Consider the following 26,587-nt stretch of genomic DNA (forward strand, 5'->3'; position numbering starts at 1 on the left):
AATTACAACAGAGCTCCCTAACCCAATGAAAGGGGTTTAGTTGTTCATAGCTCTGGAAATGGAAAATGGCAGAAAAAAATACATGATTAACTAGAAAATGTAGAAAAGTAAATATACAGAGGGTAGTTCTCCAAAGTGCCAAGCTTCTCTATAGTTCAAAACTACTCCTATATAGACTACTCTTCTTGATCTTCTAGTGAGTTCTTCGAGTCTTGGATGTGGGCCTTAGATCTTGAGTTGAAGCAGTTATAATCTTTAGTGGGCTAAGCTTGCAGAAAAGTGTGAGTTAGGCATGGGCGTTAGTGATGTTAACGTTAAGTGAGAATGTGGGTTCGATAACGTTAATGGCAATCACCTTTTTCACTAACGTTCCAACCTCATATAGTCCACGTTAACTTCAACGTTAGTGGCACTAACGTTGCCTTATGATCCTTCGCAAGCGTTATTCGGAATCACCTTTTCCAATAACGTTGCCTTGTGCCCCCTCTTTCCATACGTTAGAGTTCACGTTAGTATAACTAACGTGACTCTTAACGTAGGCATGCCTATCTTTGAGAGCGTTAGTGATACTTACCTTTGTCACTAACGCTCCAAACGCCCCTCTTTCCCACGTTAGAGTTCACATTAACTAGGTTAACGTGGCCACTATCGTGGTAGTGAATGCCATCTCCAACGTTAGTGACAAAGGTGAGTGTCACTAACGTTGGCTCATCAATCTCAGCTCCATGTTAACTTTCACGTTAGTGGTCTTAACGTGACCACTAACGTGGGAAATGCTAGCTTGATCCAATGTTAGTGACAAAGGTGAGTGTCACTAACGTTGGCACTGTCTTCCCTTCCACGTTAGAGTTCACATTAACTAAGTTAACGTGACTCTTAACGTGGTCAATTGCCATTTTGTAGCGTTAGTGGTGTTCACGTTTACCACTAACGCTGGAGCTTTCTTTATCTCCACGTTAACTACCACGTTAATATAGTTAACGTGGCAATTAACGTGGATTTATGATGGCTTTGCAGGCGTTATTGTCGACCACCTTTCTCATTAACGTTGCAAGCTCATTCCCATTCCACGTTAGTGGTCACGTTAATTAGATTAACGTGGCTACTAACGTGGTTCTTCCTTGCTTCCTTTGTCATGAAATCAAGCAAATAAAGTGCATCAAAGCTCTAGCCCAAGTCATAAGATTATGCATCATCAATTTGTCATTCAATCCTTGCAAAATCCTCATGAAATCATGTAAAATTCACAATAGTTGCTTGAATCAAGGTGTAAGTATATTTTCATCCAAAACTTGCCTTATTCACTAAGAAAATGTATGAAACTACCCTAAAACAGTAAAGAAAAGGTCTGTGAAACTGGCCTAGATGCCCTGGCATCAATTGTAAGTTTCACAAATAAATATTTATTTCAAAAATTCAAAAATCACAATAATAAAATATTTTCAAACTCTGAAATTAATGATTCAACAAAAATATTGATAATAATATATTTAAAAATAATTACAGATATAATATCCACTCATTACTTGATTCTAAGGAACCGGAAGCAACTCTGAGCGAGCCACTGAGCTACCACATGATGTCCAATCACTCTACAACTCTAGAAATATGACAATAATGATATTTGTGAGCTACTAATGTAGTCAATTAACACATTCTTACTCACTTTGACAAAAGCCCTAAATTTCCTAATCCTAATAACCCTAATTTCGGATTTTACTATACCCACAAGTATGGGGATGCTAAAAATTGGAGATATAGCTAATTATTGAGTCAAAGAGTTACCTTGAAGCCTCAATAACAATAGAAACTCAGAAGTTGAATGCTTCCTTTACTCATTAGTATGAACTTCTTGGTTTGGGGTTGTGAAAAATAAAAATTTACTTTGGATATAGAAGATATATTAAAATAGAGATAAAATAAAAGGATAAAATAAAATCTGGTGTGTTGTGGTTGGATGAAGATTTTGAAATGAAGAAGATGGAATGGAAGAGGAGATGAAGGAAAAGAGAGGGTTTGGTTTTGATTTGTATGAAGGAAATGAAAATAAAAAAGGGAGGGATCAGGGAAGGCTCGAGAGAATAAGAAGGGGGAAGGGGTTTAAGTGGGGGCATGTGTCCCCCACGTGACAATGCACTTCTGTTTCCTTTTTTTTTCCTTTGTGGGTATAACATTCCCTCCCCCTTAAGAAATTCGGTCCCTGAATTTTGAACTGATATACTACAATAGATGTGATTATTACCTTCATACTAAAATAAATACAGGTATTTATCGCGTATTCCATCCTCCACTTCCCAAGTTGCTTCTTCTATCGAATGATTCTTCCAAACAACTTTCACAGATGCTATCTCTTTAGAACGTAGTTTCTTTACTTGGCGATCAACTATAGCCACTGGTTCCTCTTTAAATGATAAAAATCCTCCTTTAGCTCTATGGCTTGTGGTGCAAGCACATGAGATGGGTCGGGAAGGTATTTGTACAACATTGATACGTGAAAAACTGGATGAATCATAGACAACTCAGACGGTAGTGCCAAGCGATAAGCAACTGCACCTATTTTGTCCAAAATCTCAAATGGACCAATGTAACAAGGATTAAGCTTGCCTCTTTTCCCAAACCTCATCACTCCTTTCATAGGCGACACTCGAAAAAATACCTGATCACCCACTGAAAACTCTAAGTTACGCCTTCTATTATCAACATAAGCCTTCTGCCTACTCTGAGCTGGTAATAAACGTTCTCTTATTATGCGAACCTTCTCAACTGCATCTTGTACCAAATTTGGCCCCAAAAGCTTAATCTCACCAACTTCAAACCACCCAATAGGTGACCTGCATCTTCTCCCATAAAGAGCCTCAAATGGTGCCATTTAAATGCTGGCTTGATAACTATTATTATAAGAGAACTCGATCAAAGGTAGATAGCTATCCCAATTTCCACCAAAATCTAGAACACAACACCTTAACATGTCTTTCAATGTTTGGATCGTCCTCTCTGATTGTCCATCGATTTGAGGGTGAAAAGCTGTGCTAAGATCTAGACGAGTTCCTAACACTTTTTTAAAAGATTTCCAAAAATGAGAGGTAAAGTGGGACCCGCAATCTGAAATAATGGACACTGGAACTCCATGTAGTTTAACTATCTCATCAACATAAAGTTGAGCATACTGAGATGCACTGAAAGTTGTTTTCACCGGAAGAAAGTGAGCTGACTTCGTCATTCTATCCACAATTACCCAAATTGAATCAAAACCTTTAAAACTACGAGGTAAACCTGTTACAAAATCCATCGTAATCCTTTCCCACTTCCATTCAGGTATCTCAATTTGTTGCAATAACCCAACAGGTCTTTGATGTTCAGCTTTAACTTGTTGGCAGGTTAAGCAATGAGAAACAAAAACTCCTATGTCTTTCTTCATGCCTTCCCACCAAAATAATTGTTTCAAATCTTGATACATCTTATTGGAGCCTAGATGAACGGTATACTTAGAATTGTGAGCCTCCTCCAAAATAGCTTTCTTCAAGTCATGGTTATCTGGCACACATAAGCGTTGACCACAACGCAAAACATCTTGATTAAGAGAAAAATTTGAGTTCTTCCCATTGCGAACATCTTCTATAAGCTTCCTTAGTTTCGGGTCATCACATTGTGCAGCCTTGATCTGTTCTATTAGTGAAGAGTGGGTTCGAACATGTGCTAACAAAACTCCTGATTCTCCAAGGTCAAATTGAATTTCACCGGCCTCCAATTGATGGACTTCTTCAACAATTGGTCTCCTTGCAAGAGTGATATGGGCCAAACTACCCATAGATTTTCTACTAAGGGCATCTGCTACAACATTTGCCTTTCCAGGATGATACAAAATAGTACAATCGTAATCTTTTAGCAACTCCATCCATCTCCGTTGCCTCAAATTTAAATCCGTCTGTTGAAATATATACTTCAAACTCTTGTGATCTGTATAGATCTCATAGGTCTCACCATAATGGTAGTGTCTCCAAATCTTTAAAGCAAAGACGACCGCTGCCATTTCCAGATTATGAGTTGGATAATTCTACTCATGCTTCTTGAGTTGTCGCGAGGCATAGGCAATAACGCGGCCATGCTACATCAATACACAACCCAGTCCTATCTGAGATGCATCACAAAAGACTAAGAATCTCCCAGACCCAGAAGGTAAAACAAGAACTAGTGCTGAGGTTAGACAAGCCTTAAGTGTCTGGAAACTTTCTTCACAAGCTTCTGACCATTGAAACTTCATATTCTTCTGAGTTAACTTGGTTAATGGTGGCGAAATTCTCGAGAATTTCTTGATGAATCGCCGATAGTAGCCGGCCAACCCTAGAAGGCTACAAATTTCTGTCACTGTAGTAGGCCTTGGCCACTTCTGAACGGCTTCAACCTTCTTTGGATCCACCATGATTCCATCTTTTGATACCACATGCCCCAAAAATGTCACTTGATCAAGCCAAAACTCACATTTAGAAAACTTAGCATAAAGCTTGTGATCCCTTAAGGTTTGTAACACAATCCTCAAATGATATTCATGCTCCGTAGCACTTTTCGAATACACCAAGATATCATCGATTAAAATGATAACAAAGCGATCTAAGAAAGGTTTGAAGACTCGATTCATTAACTCCATGAAAGCTACAGGCGCATTCATCAGATCAAAGGACATTAGTAAGAACTCATAGTGCCCATAGCGAGTATGAAAAGCAGTTTTTGGAATGTCTTCCTCTTTTATCTTCAATTGATGGTACCCTGAACGCAAGTCAATTTTTGAAAAACAGGTAGCTCCTTGAAGTTGATCAAACAAATCATCAATCATTGGCAATGGATACTTGTTGCGAATAGTTATCTAATTGAGCTGATGATAATCTACACATAGTCGCATCGTTCCATCCTTCTTTTTTACGAATAGCACAGGAGCTCCCCACGGAGAAGTGCTAGGACGAATGAATCCTTTCTCCAGCATATCTTTCAATTGAACTTTTAATTCTCGTAGCTCAGTTGGAGCCATACGATAGGGAGGAATGGACACAGGTTGGACTCCCGGAGCCAATTCTATGGAAAACTCAACTTCACGGTCAGGTGGCATCCCCGATAGCTCATCAAGAAACACGCCAGGGAATTTTCTAACAATAGGAACCTGATCAAGACTAGGCACTTCGGCATCAACATCTCTAACAATTGCCAGAAATCCTTGGTTTCCCTTATCCATCAATTGCATAGCACTCATAGATGAGATGATGCTAGCTAAAGTGGGACAGTTATCACCCTTAAAAACAAAAGGTGAGATACCTGGTATGTCAAACTTCACAGTTTTGGAAACCACATCAGCATGACAAGCTGCTAACCAATCCATGCCTAGGATGACATCAATATCTTCCATTGGTTCTAAAAGGATCAAATCAGCTAAGGTTTCAATCGTATTAATTCTAACAACACAAGACCAAAACATGACTTGAACCACCGTAGAGACTCCAAGTGGAGTGCCAACATGAAATGGGTGGGATAACAGTTCAGGTTGTTTATCAAAACGAGATGCAAGATGTGGAGATACATATGAATAATGAGAACCCGTATCAAATAACACTTGAACATCTAAAGAACAAACTTGTAAAGTATCTGCCACCACAGCATTAGAAGCTTGAGCATTTTGACGTGTTAAAGCATACACACATGTCTGACCTCTTCCTCTTTGGCTCCCTCCTTTGTTATAAGTCTGACCCCTGCCACCAGCTCCTCTGCCACTAGGACCAGAAGAATTTTCAATAGACATAGCTGAAGATGATGGCATTAGTGTTGTAGGACGTGCAATACCTTGAGCAAAGCCCCCTCTAGGATTTGGACAATCCCTCCTAAGATGACCAGATTGACCACAACCAAAACATGCACCAGTAGCCTTAAAAAATATACCGGAATGGTAGATCCCACACTGCTGGCAGTAAGATTTAGTTGGTCTTGTCTAATTAGAACCATGTCCACTAGATTGAGGGGTGCCCCCAACAAAAGGTCTTAGACTTGAAACACTCATAGAAACAGATCCATAAGAAGCAACCCTACCGAAATATGTTTGAGGATGAGCTCGATAACCCGAATAACCTTGCTGATTAGTCTAACCATGATGAGACTGAAATCCTCCTGAACTAAATCCACCAGAAAATTGTCCCTTCATCTTGGGCTTCTTACCAACATCCTTAAAAGCATTTTTCTCCGCTATCCCAGCTTCAATTCCATAAGCAGAGTTTAGGATATCCTTAAAAGACATGCGTCCGACTTCAGGCATAAAAGTAGTGAACATAGGTTTTTCCAATTCACGAACGAAATGATGAACTTTCTTCTCTTCTGAATTCACCAAGTACGGAGCACTCTTAGAAAGTCTAGTAAACTCATTAGCATACTCAGTCACTGTCATATTCTCTTGCCTTAATCTTTCAAAGACAATTGCATCTTCTGCTTGCTTTTTATCTGGATAAAATCGAGTGAGAAACTCTTCAGTGAACTCTTCCCAAGAAGGAGGAGGAAGTTCAGCTGCTTCTTTGCTCTCAAGAAGAGACTCATACCAATATCTTGCTGAACCACGCAAGTTATAGGATATTAACTCAACAGCTCATTCCTTGGTGCACTTGAGAGCTCGAATAGCTTTCTTTGCATCCTCTAGATATTATTGTGGATCTTCATCCAATGAATCTCCATTGAAAATGGACGAATTCAACTTCAAATACTTTTCAATTGGTGGCTCTTGATCTCCAAACATCTGATGAACTCTATGAGGCTGAGGATTTGGCACATTAGGAATTCCTACTCCGTCTCTATTTTAATTTGTTAGAACCTGTAATACCACATTAAGGGTTTGATTTATTCCCCTTAATTCAGCTGCTAAGTCCAGTTGAGTCTCTCTTACTGCGGGGTTCTCTTGAACTCTCTCGCGGTGTAACTCTCTTTCACGCCTATTAGCTATTCTTTGACTCCTTGGCCTTTGTCGAAGTGCTCCAAGTGGCGGAGAACTGCCCTATTGGATTCAGCAGTATTAGGAGCACCAATAGCTCCACCACATCTTTTCTTAGGTGGCATCTTCCACCTATCGAGTAAGTAAGGCAATTGAATCACCAACGACATATGTATATGGAGTTCAAAGAGAATAGGACAGATAGAAAGAATCATGAGAACAAAGGATTGATGACAACTTCCTATAGGCCTCTAGTAACATCACACTTTGTGAAAATGGGCCGGCTTCCATTTGCACAATTGTGACCTTACTAAAGAACACTTGCTCCATATTACACAGGAAAACCTAAGGCTCTGATACCACTTTGTCATAGCCCGAACCCAACCATGACTGGCGCTCAAGGGACAAGTTCCTCAGCAAGCAAAATGACCAAATTTTCAGAAAAACGGACAGAATCTCCTCTGTTTTTAGGACCTTACCCACATAAATATTAACTCCATATATCAACAATAAACATCCATTTCCAAAGACAACAACAACAACATACTCCAATCATATCCACAACCAAATATATCCAGAATACACATCATATATATATATATATATATATATCAAGTTGATAACTAGAGTATATAGTTAAAACCACAAGTCTTACATCACCAAATCATAATTACTACCTAAACAGTTCAAGATTCAAAATAACATAACCTACACGAGGATTCTACCTGTGACATATGGAGCATTGACATAATCTAAATTTTGAGCAAAGGTTCTATTACATAATTACTTAGCCCTTGGAAAGAAGAAGGACTCACCAAAATGACTAAGATCTACTGAGGGGTAGGTGGAATGGAACCTGGAATGACTCCTGTATCTGAAAAATATAGGAATATAATAGGGTGAGTTTTGCAACTCAGTGAGCAAACATTACATCTATAACCCACACGAGACAATACAGAGTTTACCTTGAAAAATATATTTTCTTTCAGAGATGAGAAATTTATATTAATTAATTATGCAAACAAATAAATAAGTAGTTAAGCGGATGAACTGAAATGGGAGTTCTCATTCCAGAAGTCAAATCAAATCAAATATTATACATCTAAGGCGGCTCCACCTTTAAGGGTAGCCCTTTCCTCTAGTGTGCCCGTACGGTATAACAGATCCAACGTGTGGCCTACACGTCGGACTAGCAACGCCTCTACTAGTTGAGGTCTGAGTTAGATGCATCTAAGTTAACGTCATAACCGCCGTTAACGATGGTTTTCTAGTCAGAGTCTTCCAAACCAATCCAAACCAAATCATTTATAATAAATCTCTAACAATTATAACATATTACTAAATTTTCATATTAAATCAAAAATATATATAAGAATGCATACTAAAATTTAACTAAAATTCAATAAAGTCAAATAAGAAAACATGTATACTTTACAAAATATATAAATATCGCCTCGTGTGTATTTTTATAAAATTGTAAGTTTCACAAATCAATATTTATTTCAAAAATTCAAAAATCACAATAATAAAATATTTTCAAACTCCAAAATTAATGATTCAACAAAAATATTGATAATAATATATTTAAAAATAATTACAGATATAATATCCACTCACTACTTGATTCTAAGGAACCGAAAGTAACTCTGAGAGCGCCACTGAGCTACCACATGATGTCCAATCACTCTACAACTCTAGAAATATGACAATAATGATATTTGTGAGTTACTAATGTAGTCAATTAACACATTCTTACTCACTTTGACAAAAGCCCCAAATATCTTAATCCTAATAACCCTAATTTTGGATTTTGCTATACCCACAAGTATGAGGATGCTAAAAACTGGAGATATAGCTAATTATTGAGTCAAAGAGTTACTTCGAAGCCTCAATAACAATAAAAACTCAGAAATTGAATGCTTCCTTTACTCATTAGTATGAACTTCTTAATTTGGGATTGTGAAAAATAAAAATTTACTTTGGATATAGATGATATATTAAAATAGAAATAAAATAAAAGGGTAAAATGAAATATGGTGTGTTGTGGTTGGATAAAGATTTTGAAATGAAGAAGATGGAATGGAAGAGGAGATGAAGGAAAAGAGAGGGTTTAGTTTTGATTTGTACGAAGGAAATGAAAATAAAAGAGAGAAGGAGGGATCAGGGAAGGCTCGAGAGAATAAGAAAGGGGAAGGGATTTAAGTGGGGGCATGTGTCCCCCACGTGACTATGCAATTCTGTTTCCTTTTTTTTTTCTTTGTGGGTATAACAAATTCTGACAGCAAGTAGAAGAGACAGAATACTAAGAACAAATCCAAATTGCCATTGCTGTACTGGACAATCTGAAATAGCACTCCATATTTTGAGGGATTGTCTGAAAGCCTCAAGAATTTGGACTCAACTCTTAAACCCAGCTGCGGTTGCGGTATTCTTTGGTTTAGACTTAGAAGGGTGGATCAATTTCAATCTTAAAAATGATCTTGGGAAACACTCCCTGTTGGATTGGAAGGATGAGTTTTTTTGTAGCTAACTGGTTGATTTGAAAGTGAAAAAATCAAGAGATATTCTCACCATCGTTCATAAGACTCAAGAACACCAATGTAGTGATTAGGAACACAGCCCAAAATTTCAAGAAAGCTTATAAAAAAAAAGCAGGGGATGAAAGGGAGAAGATCACAGTCTCAACAGTATATCATTGGATTATACCTCCCAAGAGATGGATAAAGGTGAATACTGATGGAGTTGTAGGAGACAGCGGGAGAAAAACAGGTTGTGGAGGTATCCTCAGAACTCATGAGGGAGAGTGGTTGGCGGAATTTTAATCTAACCTGGGATGTTGTTCGATTTTAGAAGCAGAATTGTGGGAAGTCTACCATGGGATGAGAATGGCGTGGGAATTAGGCATGAGAAGACTTATCGTGGAAGTGGATTCAACTGAGGCCTATGACATTTTGAACCGAAAATTTCAATCGCAGAAGATCAATGCCTTTTTAAAAAATATACAGGATATGATAAATAGACCATGGGAGCTTGCTTTCAATCACACCCTCCGTGAACACAACGAATGCACTGATTGGCTTGCCAAAAGAAGCCTAGAGAAGCAATCAGCTTTTATCTTTCTAGATTCTCCACCAAGTGATCTCGTGAGGGTCATAGATAGTGGAAAAAAAAAGAAATTAGTTTTCTATCCTTTAGACAGTAGTTAGTGTTTATTCTTTTGGGTCTTGGTCCCTTAATTTTACACCGAAAAAAAAAATAGTCAATATAAAGTTATAAACTGAAAGGCTAAATTATTTTTTTTAAAACTATCATATTAAATTAATTAGAGAAATGATAATATTATTTTCATTTTTTATAATGTCATTTCTGGCATGAATTTTTTTATTGTATGTTTGTATGAATTTGTAAAAAAAATGTGATATCATCAAATAAGAGTAACATTTCTCAATTAATTAATGTGTAAATTTTTTTTCTATATAGTATATACATTTTGAAAAACTAATCTGAAGCATTTATTCTTATTTTTACAAGTAAATGATACTTTATATAAACAACACAAAAGAGTGATGGATTTTATAAAATAAATTAAAGTGCTTCTAAGAATATTGTCATTACCTGATGTCTTTTTCTAGTCGCCAGCCAATGGCTGAAATGAAACTGGATATCTAATATATCCGTTCCCTTCCCTTAGACCCTTACCTCAATTTTCATCCAAGCAACACCAATCCAACCCAATCAATTAACTTAATCATGTCAACACTCAACACTACTCAATTCCTCTTTCCTTCCTCCATAATCAATTCAATTCACGTTATCTTTTTATGGCATCATTTCCTTGTGCTTCTGCTGCTCTCATTACAACTCTTAAGCTCCAACCACAATTCAAAACACACCCACCAACCTCCCTTCCCATAGAAAAGGTACCCCCTCCCCTCTCTTTCACTTCCTTATTCAATACATCTCTTTCATTCTTAAATCAACAAAGTATATTTACCATTTTCTTTGGCTTTGTATTAATTATTTTGGATAATATGAATAACCATAGTTACATGATACGTCATATCTAAAATATTTTATGCAAAAAATATGCATACGATAGTTCTGGTACACAGATGAATTACGTGAGAATTAGTACGCGGTCCGCTATCTAATTAGTGAATTCATGTAACTAGCTGAATAACCATTTTAACTAACTTACCGACCAACTAACCTGATTCTTTTTTGAATAATACTATATATTCAAATTTTTTTCTAGCATTATTATAAGTCTTATTATTTAACTTAGTTAGACTTCGGTAATAAAAAGACTTGGATGTATTGTTTTTTTATTTCAACTTCTATGGATTGTTACATTGACATCCAATTAGTTAATACTGCGTAGCAAAAGCATTTAACTTCCACACACATTATTTAAGAAAGAAATCATTTCTAGTTCATGAAAATCAAACTTCTTGATCAAAGTTATAATTCAAGTCCTAAAGAGAGCTTTAGCCTAATTAACTAAACTAATTCTATTGCTTGCTTTCACTTGATTCGTAATTAACATGCATTTTATTTATGCTTTCAGAGTCAGAGCATTTCTTTGCAGAAAAGCAACTACTTCACGGATTTGGATCCCAAGAATCTTGATTTTCGTGAAACGATCTCATTGACAAAACAAATGACAGAGCTGGACTCATCTTTCTATTTTCCCCTGTTGCAAGAATGCTTAGACAGGACATCTTTCCTGGATGCACAAGTTATTCATGGTCATGCCATTAAAACAGGAGCGCACCAAGATGTTTTCTTGATGTCATTTCTGGTCAATGTTTATGCTAAATGTGGTCGCATGGAAGCCGCACGCAAAGTATTCGACAAAATGCCAAGGAGAAATGTGGTGGGTTGGACTACATTGATGGTGGGTTATGTGCAGAAAATGCAGCCAGAGAATGCTATTTATGTGTTCCAAGAGATGTTGTATGCAGGGAGTTATCCTTCCAATTACACACTTGCCGTAGCTGTAAGCGCTTGTACATCAATGCGATCAGTTAAGTTAGGGAATCAGTTCCATGCTTACATAATCAAATACCAGATTGATTTTGACACTAGCATTTGCAATGCACTTTGTAGTTTATACTCCAAATGTGGCAAATTGAAATTAGCTCTCAGTGCATTTAGGAGAATCAAGGAAAAGAATGTTGTTTCTTGGACTGCTGCTATTTCTGCTTGTGGGGACAATGGTGACCCCATGACGGGTTTAAGACTTTTCGTTGATATGCTTTCTGAGGACACACAGCCTAATGAGTTAACTTTATCCAGTGTCTTGAGCCAGTGTTGTGAGATTCCATTATTAGAACTCGGGACTCAAGTTCATTCGCTGTGTGCTAAATTAGGATACCAGTCGAATCTGCGTATAAGGAATTCTTTATTGTATTTGTATCTCAAGTGTGGTTGCATTGATGAGGCACAAATTTTGTTTAGCGGAATGGATGATGTTAGTTTGGTTTCATGGAATGCAATGATTGCTGGGCATGCACAAATGATGGAGCTCACAAAGGATAATATTTCTGCTTGCCACTATGGAATTGAAGCACTCAAACTTTTCTCTGAGTTGCATCGGTTTGGCATGAAGCCGGACCTGTTTACCTTCTCAAGTGCCTTATGTGTCTGTAGTAGGATGGTGGCTTTAGAGCAGGGGGAACAGATTCATGCTCAGGCCATCAAAATTGGGTTCCTATCGGAAGTGGTAGTGGGGAGTTCACTGATTAATATGTACAATAAATGTGGAAGCATTGAGAGGGCAAGCAAAGCATTTCTAGAGATGTCTACTAGGACTATGATATCATGGACTTCCATGATTACAGCTTTTTCACAGCATGGTTGGTCTCAGCAAGCGTTGGAGCTTTTTGAGGACATGAAACTAACAGGAGTTAGACCAAACGCAGTCACTTTTGTTGGGGTTTTATCCGCTTGTCGCCATGCTGGCATGATCAATGCGGCACTCACTTATTTTGAGATTATGCAGAAGGAGTACAAAATCATGCCTGTGATGGACCATTATGTTTGCCTTGTTGATTTGTTTGTGAAGTTTGGACGTCTAGACGAAGCTTTCAATATGATTAAGAAAATGGATTTCGAGCCTAGCGAGTATATCTTGTCAAACTTGGTAGCAGGTTGCCGAAGCCATGGTAATCAGGAGTTGGGGTTTCAAGCTGCCGAGCAGTTACTAAGTCATAAACCGAAAGATATCGAAACATATTTGTTGTTATTGGATATGTACCATTCTGTAGAGAGATTTGAGGATGTTTCTAGGGTGAAGAAGATAATGAAGCAGGAAAAAGTTGGAAAATTAAATGATTGGAGTTGGATCAGCATCAAAGAAACAGTATATTCATTTAAACCGAATGACAAGGAATTCCCTCAGAGTTCTCTAGTTTATGAATCATTGAAGGTTTTAATTTTCAAAGCAAAGAATCTTGGATATGAGATGCTAGAAACTATGGAGATAAGTGAAGAAGACAAGGAAGAAGAAGAAAAAATAACATCAACTTCCATTTATCACAGTGAGAAGCTGGCAATTACATTCGGATTGGAGAACTTGCCGAGTTCCTCGCCGATACGAGTAGTGAAGAGTACCTTAATGTGCAGAGATAGCCATGATTTTGTTAAGTATGTATCAACACTGACTGGTAGAGAAATCATTATCAAAGACAGTAAGCGGCTTCATAAATTTGTGAATGGACAATGCTCATGTGGGGATTTCGGTGTTTTATTCTGATTTTCCACTAAGCAGCATCAGATCTTTTTAGCATAAAAATTTATACATTTATTTTTTGTACACTTATACACTTGCTAATAGCACGTTGCTGTTTGTAGGTTGTTATTACAACTTCAGGCTATGAATGAAAAGTTTTCACTAACTGGCTAACTATTTACTTTCTTTAGAAGCTACTAAAAGAACATGAATCTTTCTTACATTGCTGAAAAATTCTGCTCAGATAATCAGTTCTGCTCTATGAATAAAATGGCTCCAAGATTTTGTGATGCGGATCATCTAAAATGTATTGGATTACACGACTTAATAATCAGTGTTATGATGCTATCTATTGTATAAGGGATGGTCTATCAATTTTCCGGAATGATGTTGGGATGATGTTGTTTATTTTCTTAAAGCTGTGAAACCTCTTATTCATGTCCTTTGGCTTGTTCGTCATGAAAAGATACCTGTAGATTTCGCACATGAAGCAATGCCAATGGAAAAGGCTGAGGAATCTATTCAAAAAGCCCCAGGACATTTTCTATATCACTGATTTAAGATGAGAATTAAAAGTTCATCCATTTTATGCAGTTGCTTAGTTTCTAACCGCGGCATTTTACTATAGCAACCCAAGGATTGAGTTCAATTTAAAAGTGGTGGTGGGACTTTTATAAGGCAATTGACAAGCTGAGTGAAACAGAAGAGGAGGCATATAAAGTTTTACTTGAGTGAGATCCTTGTAAGAGAGCCAAGGGTGCCTTTGGAACAAAGGAGGCAACTAAATCAAGAGCCTAATACTTTTCTTGTAAGAAAGCTATATTTATTGATAGATTTAGTTTCATGACATATTTCTCAGAGGAATACTAGAGAACTATGATGCACGTACACTGACACGGGACACGACATGGGATACACTGATACGTGAATTTTAAAATTTTTTTATAAGACACAGCGACACGCATACACATATAAAATATAAAGTATTTTTTAAATAAATCGTAATGATATTTTGATATTTTATTGATATTAAAATATAAATTAATTTTTTTAATTATTTTTAATATCTTATTTTAATTATATCAAGTATTTAAAATATTTTTTTATTTTAATAAATAATAATATATACTATATTTAAATTTATGTTAAGAATAAGACTGGACACGCTGACACGTGATGGTATTTAGGCGTCTGGTAAAAAAATTTTATTTTTTATTAAAACACGGTCTGGATAGACACGCGTATCGGACGACTGTCAGTGAGTGTCATGTCCAAAATGTGTCCGACAGGCGGACACCGTAATTCAACGAAGTGTCCGTGTTTCATCAGCCATTAATGTTTAAAAATATGTGCTAAAAGTATATTATTAGATTACTAAACTAAAGGAATTGGATTGATGGTAAAAAATGATGACTAAAAATAATAAATTATGTTGGTCATCTAGCATTTCTCTTTTAGTAATGTTACTCGTTATTTGTGTTGCAGCTGCATGGTGAGAGTCGCGTGGATCATCCGCCCCAAGTTTACAATACAAAATATTGCTATCAGATCATAGTTACATAGAACGCAGTCCATTCTGGTATGAGAACAGTTATTCAGTACACTATATGTAAAATATTTTATATGGAATATACATATGACATCCAGGTACGCAAATAAATTAGTACGCGGGACACGCAAATTGGTACGCAATCTATTTGGTGAATTCATGTAACTATGTATTAGATTATTGAAATTGACTCTTAGTAACACCTTTGGTGATTTTCAAACTATCTTTCTTATTTGTAACTAATGCAATAGATCTGTTTCTAAGGAAAGAAGTGAGCCCGGGCATCAAACGCTACAAGACTGGGTATTTGTTAAATATAACCAGGAGCTCAACTAGCATTTCTGGTATTCGAATCCTTGGGATCCCATTGTCATAAAAGATATTGATGATAGCAACGAATGGTTAGTGGGAGAATTTAGCAGGCATGGAAGTGTTGAAGAAATGTTGGTTTTGGATGACGATATTTTGACTTGGGGAGTTGTTACTGATGTAAATGGAGCTAATGAATCTAAAACGCACAATGCAGCAAGCACACTTGGAAGAAGTTAGTTCAAGTCCTTCTGGCTCTAGGGATCAGGAACATAAATAATAAATTAGATTAGGAAGATTTTGAGGATGCGGAAAGCTAAGGAGTTAAGTTGCACGAGTAAGCGGCTGAGGCATGTGATGTAGTGGGAAAGATGTTTGCCTCCAACAAAGCCAGGTTTAAATTCTAGGCAGTGGTGTTTGTATGACAAAAAAAAAATGTTGCACCAGTAAGGACTATGGTACAAATGTTTTGTCCCGACTAAAGTATTAAAAATTTAAGATTGACTATTAAAGATTATAATACTGATAAATTTGACTGCGAAAGAATTAAAATTAATTTGTGACTCTACAAAATGGCCATGGATTCCTTACTCCCACTTTTATGTGGGAGTACCATTAACCTATCTAAAATTATTTACAAATTGAATCCCGTTTTTTTATTTTTTTTAAAAACTAATAATTAAAATTTTGCCTCTTTAGTTTTGCTTTTCACACTTTTTCCCTTTTCTTGTAACCATAGTTTTAGAGATGAGAGATGTCTCTGCTAGGGTTTTTTCAATAATGCTCATGTTCTTCTCCCATCTCTGCAGCTACCACTGTCGCTATTGCTGTCTTCACTCAGCACTGCCACCACCACTTCTACTGCCGCCACACCACACTTTCCGGTCCTTTGCGTGTTGCGTTTTGTCTCTGCTCCTGCGAACTACTCAAGTTTCATTTTACTTTATTTGTTTTAATGCTTTTTCTATGGCAATTCTTGTGAATTTGGAGGTTTTTCTATTGTCTTCGCACCACAGTTCTTATTTTATTTTATCCCTCTGCCCTGCTTTTGTGCTTTTTCAAAAAGAAATTGCGGTAAGTCACTGAAGCAATTTTAATTATGTGAGACATGAGTCCGAGAGATACATCATGCAGAATTGGTCTTTCTTTATCAATTAGAAGTTAAATCTTGTTGTCTATATGATTGTTAGACTTGATTGATTAATTTTTATTTTGTAATGTGTTTGCATAAAGAATTAATTGATGGAACATGTCCATGAGAATTGAAAATCTTATTCCCTTCTAGCAAAGAACTATCTTAATTAATTTTGGATTTTTTTCATAGCATCTACTTTTAGTTATATACTATCAAATGTACTTCCTGTCATCCTAATGTAGCAGAGTTGTATTCAGTATTCAGTTTTAGTAAGGAAGAAAACAGGCTTCATCAGTTGTGAGCAAGGAGAATAGGCACTGTTTATCCTCTGCATTCCTAATTCACTGTTTGTTATTTAAGTGAATTTGAAAGTTCTTGCTCTAGCAGGATCCAACAATAATCTTTATAAAGTTATTTGGCAGAGTATGCTTTTTGAGAAGTGTGCAAATGTGTAATTTTGATTGGCAATAAATTTATTTATGAGTTTAATAGTTTTACTTAAATGTTGTTTTGATTTCAAAAGAATTGTATAGTAAACCAGTTTTCAATTAAAAGTTTCATGTCCTTATATGTCGGTGATCATATATTGCATTTGTGAGAATCATGATAGTTTGCACTACCTTTGGCTATAGCTTTTCACATAGAATACGTACCACAACCAAAAGAAGCTGTAAATTTGATGACATGTAACATGGTTAGATTAGATGTATCCATATATCTAGAATGTGCACAACAATAATCCATATTTGTGTTCGTTGGTCATCAATCTTAAATTTTATACATAAAATACAGTGTAGAGTGAAATAGATACCTGAATGATTCCCTTACTATGGGTGAGACCATGCATTGATTTATGCCTCTCTCACCACTTTCTAAGTCTTCCCTTCTCTTAATATCTTCCTCATCTTGGTAGAATTGATAATCTTGATACTTAAGAAGCACTAGAAGTCACAATATTAAATCTATTAGCATAAAGTTGTGACGTATATAGTTTAAATTTCTGAACATTAACTTTTTGGTTTAATTATAGTCATGCTAATTGTGAAGTGCAACGGTTTACAAAATTTCTGGTAAAAAACTTACCAAAATTTTCTTAATTCTCCTTTTGTTCTTCAATCATCTAGCATTTTCATTTTTTGTGCAATATTTGAAATTTTCTACACACCTCAGTGTTCTTATCTTTCTCCCAAACATTGCTGCAGAGAAAGACATCAAAACTACTGCTTTTGATAATTCTCAATGACACAGTGGATCCTTTTATGGTGTTGATAACTCTAGTTATAATAGAACTTACTATCAGGTAGTGACTTTAATTAACTATGTTGTTTGACATTTTATATTTTGTTCAAAGTAGATTCTTGACTTACTTGAAAATTGCTACTCTTTTTATTCTTTAGGAGTCAATATATGCTCAAGCACCGCATGGAATTTCTGGTGTTCAATATTTTGAAAACTATCAACAGCAATTTGATCCTAGATATGGAAGAGGATATGGTGTTCTTACACCACACCAGCAATCTCAACAGCCTAATTTTATTTGTCCCACCACAGACTGCTCTGGTTCCCCAACCTTCCCAAATATTTTAACATATAACAACTTAAACCATTAAGAAACTAACAGTAGCAGCTTTTTGTGTCTTTGTTTGGAGTTGGTGTTCAATTACCCCATGTTTTTGTCATTGTAAACAATCACCTCTAGATTGTTTTGAAAAACAGAATTATGAGCTTGTGTTTTATATATTGTTTAAGTGACATTTTTCTTCTGTTTATATATGCTGAACAGATTGTGAGGGAGACCAAATGTTATTGAATGCATTTTTGACTTCTTTGGTACCACTATCTTTTGTCAAATTTGGTTTGAAGCATTAGAAGATTTCATAGAGTGATCATTGCCTCGACATTTACAAGTAACCTCTGATTTATTCCATCATTATTTTCTTTTTGTGCTTAATTTGTGACATGCTGTGATTTTTAGGATTTTCTGGTTTTGAAGTATGGAAGCAAAAAAAGTGATTCACTGGTGTAATAAGGATGGTCTCACAATCTGAATTATATAACAAATTTTATTTATCCATTAGTGCTTTCTCATTTTGAATCCATTTATCTGGTAAATGAACTAAATATTACTTCACCGCATTAGCATTCATCTTATCCCCTTTGTTTGTTATTTTGTTTGCAGGAAAGAAGTTTTGTATCTTTATAAGTGCAAGATGAAAGCAAGAGTTATTATTGAACCAACAATAGATAATTGTATTCTAAATATAAAGCTCTAGAGTATTTCAAGTAAAACGGTCTAGAAAAATAAGTTTATTCATAATTGCTTTATGAATTTGAAGTTGACTGGCACAGAATGATTTTTACTATGTTGGTTGCCTAAAATTGAAAGTGGTCGAAATGCTCTAGGCATTGAAGTAGCAGGGAAGGGTGCAATTAGTTTTGAAAAATTGGAGTAATATCTTGGTGTAATAATTGTGTGACTTTATTTTATGATTGATATTGTACTTTGTAATTTTATATGATTATTTGTATTAAGTTATATTGTATTATATAACTTAAGATAGATCAATTATATCTTATAAATTTAGGATATGTTTGAGCTTTTTATTGCTCATTCTTTGGATTAAGTTATATTGTATCTATTATACCGGCAATAATTGATTACAATAATATATAGGTCACTAATAATTTATATTAATTTTTTTCATATAACTGACAAATTAAAGGAAATTAGTAATATAAAATTGTAACATGTAGAGGAAGGATAAATTAGTGTATAAACTAATGAAAAATAATTCAGTAATATGACTTTCAGATATGCAAAACGTGGTATAGAGAAAATAGTAAGTTTTGAGGGTTGGAAAGTTCATAGTAAGTTTTGAGAGTTGGGAAGTTCATACGGTAATAGGTATTTTTAAGTGTATAAATAGGTTGTATTACATGATATGTTGATTTAATTACACTAACACATTTGTTAATGCTTAGTAAAATAAATTACAGCTGCATGAGAAGAGAAATTGGAATAAGATACAAGCATAGTAGCTTATGATACATTAATAACATCTTTGGTGAGATTGGGAACAATTATTCATATCTTCTTTTTAGATTTAATAAAATAGATATTTTTTTATTATGCATTTTTTATTTCTCTCATTAAGTCATTATGAATCAATTTTTCGTTATCATAGAAAGAACTTACTCATAATTATGATTTAACTTCAAAATCATCAATTATTTATCTCATTTTTTTTATAATGAGCTCTTTTTTATTAAAATAAAAAAACAAAATGTATAATATATATTTCACAATTATAAAGACAAAAAGAGCATAAGGAAAAAAAATTGCAGCAAACTGAACTGTTGTAAACCACTACACTATTTAAAATTGTAAACTACTAAAGCATTTACTTGCACAATTTCATACTACTAAACTATTATAATTAGCGGTTACTTTCTGTAGGAATCTTCTATGATACAAAATATGGGAGAATGGATGATGCATATAAGGCGTTTGATGAAAATTGTCAACGAAGAACTTGCTGCTTATACCACTATGATTACTTCGTATGCTTATAGTGCAGATTCTTACCCCTATCTGACGTTGGTATATTCATGCTCTTATTTTGGAAACAGTTAAATTGCTTCCACCGAGATTATTAACAATTTAATTCATTATCTGGAAGCTATTTGATTTCCAATAAAGGAACATCCTTCAACAATTTCAGTTGTGTGCAGAAATGAAGCAGCATGATTCCGTTGAAGTTCACAACAATTTAGCAATGGATAATTCAGTGAATATGCTAAAGAAAACCATGGTCATGAATGAATCAAATGTGTTAGGAATTTATGATACCCACTGAAAGTTCTAGATCATGAAGAATGAGAAGAATAAATGCTTAGTTCCTGAATCACCTCTACCATGTTTGGCCTTTGCTCAGAAAGCTCATGAATGCACATCACTGCAATCTTTGAAAGAATTGCTGCTTCTAGTTTCGAATATTTTTCCTTTAGATTTGTGTCCACAAAATCATCAAATCTCAAAAACTCAACTGCCATTCTGATTGAACCCCCTACTGTTGTCTTCCCAGACAGGACTTAAAGAACAATGACACCGAATGCATAAACGTCACTCTTCTCGGTGATGCGTCCAGTGGTAATGTATTCAGGAGCTAGGTATCCCATGGCAGCACCAACTTTCGGTGCCGAGTAAACAATGTCGTCTGCTAGAAGCTTGGGGAACCCAGCATCCATGATCAATGGGTTAAACTGATTGTCAAGAAGAACTTTTTCAACTAAAATATTTTGGTGAACCATTGTAGGTTTGCTTGCTTCATTGCTGTGCAGATATCCAAGACCTGGTTAAAAAGGATTAGCAAATACAATATCAACCAGATAGATACTTATGTTCATTCTGCATAATGATTATAGCTTAATCTTTACAATAGGTTCATAATAGTCATCTTAATTCATGTAACCGATGCTAAATACTAAATATTTGAAAAATACCTTGTTGTAAAAAAGAGGCAAATTTTCTGATCTACAATGAGTTTCTTAGAAAATATTGGGTGTCAAAAAAGAACTACCCTTTTGCATTGCCCTTGATGATGGAAACCCTATTAGAAGACTCAAGCACATTTTCACTTCCATCTTCCATATCAAGATAACAAAATCATAGACATTCACCGGTTACAAAATCATAGACAAGGTAAAATTCACCTCTACTACTTGAGTAACAAAAACCTCTCATCTTTATAATGTTTTCATGTCTCAGTGAGGTTAGCAGGCTCAATCCCTTCAAGAATTCAATTTCCTCAGGTATGCAGCATGTCACATTAATACTTCTGATGACCACAGAAGAACCATCTCTGAGAACTCGTTTGTAGATGGCAGAGAATTTGCTCTAACCCAATAAAAATAGAAGCAAGTGAGAAAGTATCCGTATGAAGCTGAACAAGCTTATGCAAACACATTACAAAATAAAAATTAATCAATCAAGTCTAACAATCCTATAAACAACAAGATTTAACTTCTAATTGATAAAGAAAGACCAAATCTGCATGATGTATCTCTCGGACTCATGTCTCACATAATTAAAATTGCTTTAGTGACTTACCGCAATTTCTTTTCGAAAAAGCAAAAAAGCAGGGCAGAGGGATAAAATAAAATAAGAACTGTGGTGCGAAGACAGCAGAAAAACCTCCAAATTCACAAGAATTGCCATAGAAAAAGCATTAAAACAAATAAAGTAAAATGAAACTGAGTAGTTCGCAGGGGCAGAGACGAAACGCAACAACGCAGAAGACCGGAAAGTGTGGTGTGGCGGCAGTAGAAGTGGTGGTGGCAGTGCTGAGTGAAGACAGCAATAGCGACAGTGGTAGCTGTAGAGATGGGAGAAAACATGAGCATTATTGAAAAAACCCTAGCAGAGATATCTCATCTCTGAAACTATGGTTACAAGAAAAGGGAAAAAGTGTGAAAAGCAAAACTAGAGAGACAAAATTTTAATTATTAGTTTTTTTAAAAAATAAGAAAACGGGGTTCAATTTGTAAATAATTTTAGATAGGTTAATAGTACTCCCACATCAAAATCAAAGTGGGAGTAAGGAATCCATGGCCCTACAAAATAGACTTTGATTGACAAAATTATTTAAACCCTACAAATTTATAAAAAAAATTCAATTTACCCTTCTAAATTAACCTAATCACTCCCAATTATTTTCTAAATTCTCTCTTCTCTTATCTACTCTGTCCCCGCTACTATTATTTTTCTTTTCACTTTCACTTCTTACTTCTCAAACATGAACTAAGCTCCACTCTCCACTCTCCACTCTCCAATTCCTCGATTCCCAATTTCAATGGGATAACCAACTACACCACGACACCTGAGTGCAAGCCTTTTGAGATTCTTCAGTTTTGTAGAGTAAATTTGTGAAGGGGTTTCTGCGATGGTTATAATTCTTGGGGTTTGAAGTGGCGTCTTTGTTGGATGAGTTGGTTTCAATTTCAAATAAGAGAGAGAAAGAGAGAATGGTGTGGTTCATATTGTGGAAGATTGATTTGATTGATCAAAGTGCAGCGAAGAGAAAAGAAAAATGATATTGAGGATTCTTCCCCCACTCAAGAGGCCATGCGCCGACTCCGACTTCGACGCCAATTGTCAGCTTGTTATCTACGAGGATTCTCCTCCACCGACGTCTTTGCCTGAGTTGGCGGCACAGGAATTGGAGAATAAGAGTGGAGCTTAGTTCAACGTTTGAAAAGTAAGTGAGAGTGAAAAGAAAAATAACGTAATGGGATAGAGTGGATGAGGGAAGAGAAGATTCGGGAAAGGAATTGGGAGTGATTAAGTTAGCTTAGAAAGGTAGATTGAAAATTTTTTATAATTTGTTGGGGTTTAGATATTTTTTTCTATTGGAGCCCATCTTTCATCAAAAGCTTTGAAAGTGACTTCATCAACATTATCAAACTAAATTGTTTTTGATTGGATTTTCTTAAAAACGCGCTTTATATCGAATAATTTGAGTAAGTAAATGTCATAAATAATAAGTTATAAAAAGATAATAAACATACGAATTAGTCTATATATATTTTTTAAAACTTTTTTTAAAATTTTAGAAAATTCAAATATAGTATTTATTAGTGATAGCTTTATAATTAATTTTTCTGAGAACATAGCACATCAGAATCTATTAAATTAAAAAACTCTTTGACTTTTTAATGAATGTTCATAGAAGTTTTTAATAATTTTTCGCATCATAGTTATTTTAGGATGGCCAAATCGACCATGTCAAATTATAAACCCATTTAAACTAGTAAGCTTCTAGTTTACATATATCTCCTTGATTTTAGTATAGTATAATCCAGAAAAAAGTGAGAGTCACTTTTATAATATAACATTTTTATTTGAATTGTGAGTTGTGATATAAAAATACTAATAATTTTTTTCATTTATTATTTTAATATAATATCTATTTCGGCGAATATCTTTAAAATTTGACAAGTTCATTAGAGACTTAGTAAATAATAGTACATTATATATTATAAATTTTGTTTCTTGGAAAATAAAATTATAGCACTTTCGAAGCCTTCTATCACATTTTCTGACATTCTTCTTTTGCTACAAGATGAGTAAAATATATATTACTTTTAAAAAATGGTATGCGAATTTGCACTATCTACAAGACAAATATCCTCGTTATATGTCTTTGTCATTTTTTTTAAAGACAAATAATAATAAGATCATAACATAAAATAAGTAGAAATGCATGCGCATTAAAATTGCATTCTTGATAATAATGGAACTTTTTATCTAAATAGCACTGTACATAAGAATAGTATTATATACTAAAAAATTTATTTTTATTATTATTGTTGTTCTTGTTGTAGAACTTAACATATTTAATATTTTAAACTTTTTAAACATAAACATTAATATTTTATTAAATATTATTTATAATAATCATACTTAAAATTCAAATGCATAGTATATAAAATTTAACAATAAGTTTCTTACATTATTTTATGACATAAATACTTAATGAACTTAAATATTAAATTTTTTCATTATTGATTAAATGACTAATTTTTTTTTAGAATTCTAAAAAAAAATTAGACACTTCATAATGAATGGTGTAATTTTCAGCCACATCCTTTGAAACAAAATTTGTCCATTTTCTTTATCATCTTTCTTTAAGGATGCTTGATAAAGATCAACTAAGTGCCTTGAAGTGACAAGTACGTGACTAATGGCTCTTTCCACCGCAATGAAAATATTTATCCTCTAGTGATTTATTTTGCTCATTATTTCTTTCTTTATCCCACTTCTAGTGAGATCATTTTTTGTAAAAATAATTTTTCTTCTTACAAAAGCCTTGTCATTTACCTCATATGGGGTTATAATTTGCCGCATTTGTTTCAAGAAATGGGGAGGCGCTAGTTGGGCACGCTTCATTATTTTTTAAGAGTAGTTCATTATTTCGTTCAGCAACAAAAAGGTAAAAATTAGATCAAATATTTTTTAAATTTCTTTTTTCAATACTGCTGCTGCAGAAGCACATTTGAGGCATAGAAGGTTAAGAAATTTTTCTCTAATATGTCATTATCAATTATCTTTTCTCCCCATAATTTTATTCGTGAGGTAATTTAGAATATTACTGAATTGTATTCATTTATGAATTTAAAATCTTGCAGACGTAAATGCGTCCATTCATATCAAGTTTGAAGAAGTATCACTGTCTTTTGATAATTATATTTTTTTTTAATGTTCTTCCAAATATCTGGAGGATCCTTTAATGTGAGATACTCATTTTTTAGTCTTTCGTCAAGATGGCGACTTCAACTTTATCTTTTTGGGATATTTTATTATCAGCCTTAATGGTATTTTCAAAATTCATTGAATTAAGATGTATGTCGACATCTAATATCCATGATAAGTAATTATCTTCAGATATATTAAGAATATTAAATTCAAGATAAGAGAGTTTTAACATAATGTAAATTTATTACCTTTATCTTCTTGAATTTTGATTAGAGAATGGTACTAATAACATATTGTAAAATAAATAAATATGACAGAAGAAACAAATATAAAATAGAAAATTTTAGTATTAATATTCTCTAATATTATTATCTCAATATATTGAGATGAATATTCACTTTAATATTCTATATTTTTCTATTTATATAGTCAAAGTTCACATCTTCAAACTTCATTAAATTCAATCCATCTTGAGAACTTAAACCATCCATTATTAAAAAAACAAGCGCCCATATTATGAAGTCACATATCATTAAATACAGGGAAATTTACTTAAATAAATAGAATAGCAGAATCATTTACCTAATTGTGCAAAACTGGTTGTTGTTACGTGCATGTGCAAAAAGCCATTTCTATGTAATCCGTGGCAACCCACCACGGTTTCAAAACGTGCATAAACCGTGGCAGGTCCCAGCGGTTTATGGGCAAAAATTATAGAGTGTAAACCGTGGTAAGTCACCACGGTTTAAGAAGGATGCATAAACCGTGGAGAGTCACCACAGTTTATGAGTAAAGTTGATTGCACATAAATCCTTGTGGGTTACCACGGTTTATGTAGGGTAAATAATGGCCAGAAAACCTTGTAGGTTCTCACGGTTTAGTATGACGGGAAGTCTATATATATGTGGGTGATTCAAGCTCCATAAGAGATCATTCTCACAATGGCTAGTGAGGAAGAGAGTTTTCTTGCCCTAGTGCATTGCTCTGGGAAAATAAAAAAAAGCAAAAGCCAAGGTGTGAAGTTTACTGATGATTGAATTTTTTGACGGTATAGAATTTCACAAATGAATTCTCGTTGCAAGTATAGTTCCTAAACCAATCAAAAATCCTTTCATACAAAAGATTGTTTATCACTAAAACAAACCCCTAAATTTATAAACCGAAGTATTCAAACCTCGGGTCGTTCTCCCTAGGAATTACAATAAAGTGCCTTGTTATTGGTTAGAAATGTGTTTTGGGGTTTTGGATAAGAAGCATGAAAAGTAAATGGCAATGAAAATAAACTAACAACTATAAAAGGCTCTTGGTAAGGTATGAAAATTAGAAGTCCTATCCTAGTTATCCTTCTCAATTGTGATGAGAATTGTTCATTGCTACCACTTAGTTAACCCTTACTAAATAAAGGAAAGTCAAGTGGATGAATTGACTTGAGCCACAAGTCCTAGCCAACTCCCAAGGAAAGACTAGCTTTAGTGCACTCCAAACCAATTAGCAATCTCTCCAATTACCAATCAACAAAGGAATTAGATAACTCAAGTGTCACTAATTACTCTACCTAGGCCAAGAGGAACAAAATCTATACTATATCTAGAAGAGGCATTTCAACAAACACATAAAGTGCAATAGAAGTAAACATTATTAAATGCAAGAAT

The 26,587-nt window shown here is 34.6% G+C and overlaps 2 protein-coding genes and 1 long non-coding RNA gene across 6 annotated transcripts; 2 read left to right on the top strand and 1 right to left on the bottom strand.

Moving 5' to 3' along the window:
* The first annotated feature begins 10,650 nt into the window (after window positions 1-10,650).
* On the top strand, window positions 10,651-13,864 carry LOC107459374 (pentatricopeptide repeat-containing protein At3g24000, mitochondrial-like). Its single transcript, XM_016077603.3, has 2 exons — window positions 10,651-10,875; window positions 11,523-13,864. The coding sequence occupies exons 1-2, from the start codon at window positions 10,777-10,779 to the stop codon at window positions 13,710-13,712; spliced, it is 2,289 nt and encodes a 762-aa protein (XP_015933089.1). The 5' UTR covers window positions 10,651-10,776; the 3' UTR covers window positions 13,713-13,864.
* A 2,409-nt stretch (window positions 13,865-16,273) lies between these two features.
* Window positions 16,274-19,253, top strand: LOC107459382 (uncharacterized). Its single transcript, XR_002366043.2, has 4 exons — window positions 16,274-17,981; window positions 18,079-18,241; window positions 18,465-18,588; window positions 18,861-19,253. It is a non-coding gene; the product is annotated as an uncharacterized LOC107459382 (long non-coding RNA).
* Window positions 19,254-20,038: 785 nt separating this feature from the next.
* On the bottom strand, window positions 20,039-23,012 carry LOC107459368 (putative serine/threonine-protein kinase). 4 transcript variants are annotated; one of them, XR_008001291.1, is made up of 3 exons: window positions 21,970-22,182; window positions 21,185-21,578; window positions 20,039-21,033 (listed from the first exon to the last, which is right to left on the bottom strand). XR_008001291.1 is itself a non-coding variant. In XM_052251838.1 (3 exons), exons 1-3 carry the CDS (start codon window positions 21,897-21,899, stop codon window positions 20,774-20,776), a joined length of 552 nt encoding a protein of 183 aa, XP_052107798.1. In that variant the 5' UTR covers window positions 21,900-22,178; the 3' UTR covers window positions 20,039-20,773. The 4 variants fall into 4 exon arrangements, 1 of the variants encoding a protein (XP_052107798.1); XR_001586274.3 differs by having other exon boundaries at window positions 21,185-21,291; window positions 21,395-22,182; XM_052251838.1 differs by having other exon boundaries at window positions 21,395-21,578; window positions 21,792-22,178.
* Window positions 23,013-26,587: the final 3,575 nt, after the last annotated feature.

This window comes from Arachis duranensis, chromosome 7 (genome assembly GCF_000817695.3).
Source record: "Arachis duranensis cultivar V14167 chromosome 7, aradu.V14167.gnm2.J7QH, whole genome shotgun sequence".
NCBI classification, from domain to species: Eukaryota; Viridiplantae; Streptophyta; class Magnoliopsida; order Fabales; family Fabaceae; genus Arachis; species Arachis duranensis.

Excerpts from the sequence above, each read along its gene's own strand:
- LOC107459374 (XM_016077603.3), top strand. The coding sequence starts at position 10,777 with ATGGCATCATTTCCTTGTGCTTCTGCTGCTCTCATTACAACTCTTAAG. Across the intron at positions 10,876-11,522 it reads CCTCCCTTCCCATAGAAAAG|AGTCAGAGCATTTCTTTGCA; the intron begins GTACCCCCTCCC and ends TTATGCTTTCAG.
- LOC107459368 (XM_052251838.1), bottom strand. The coding sequence starts at position 21,899 with ATGGCAATTCTTGTGAATTTGGAGGTTTTTCTGCTGTCTTCGCACCAC. Across the intron at positions 21,579-21,791 it reads TTTTTCGAAAAGAAATTGCG|AGCAAATTCTCTGCCATCTA; the intron begins GTAAGTCACTAA and ends TTATTGGGTTAG. Across the intron at positions 21,034-21,394 it reads TTGTTACTCAAGTAGTAGAG|GTCTTGGATATCTGCACAGC; the intron begins GTGAATTTTACC and ends CTTTTTAACCAG.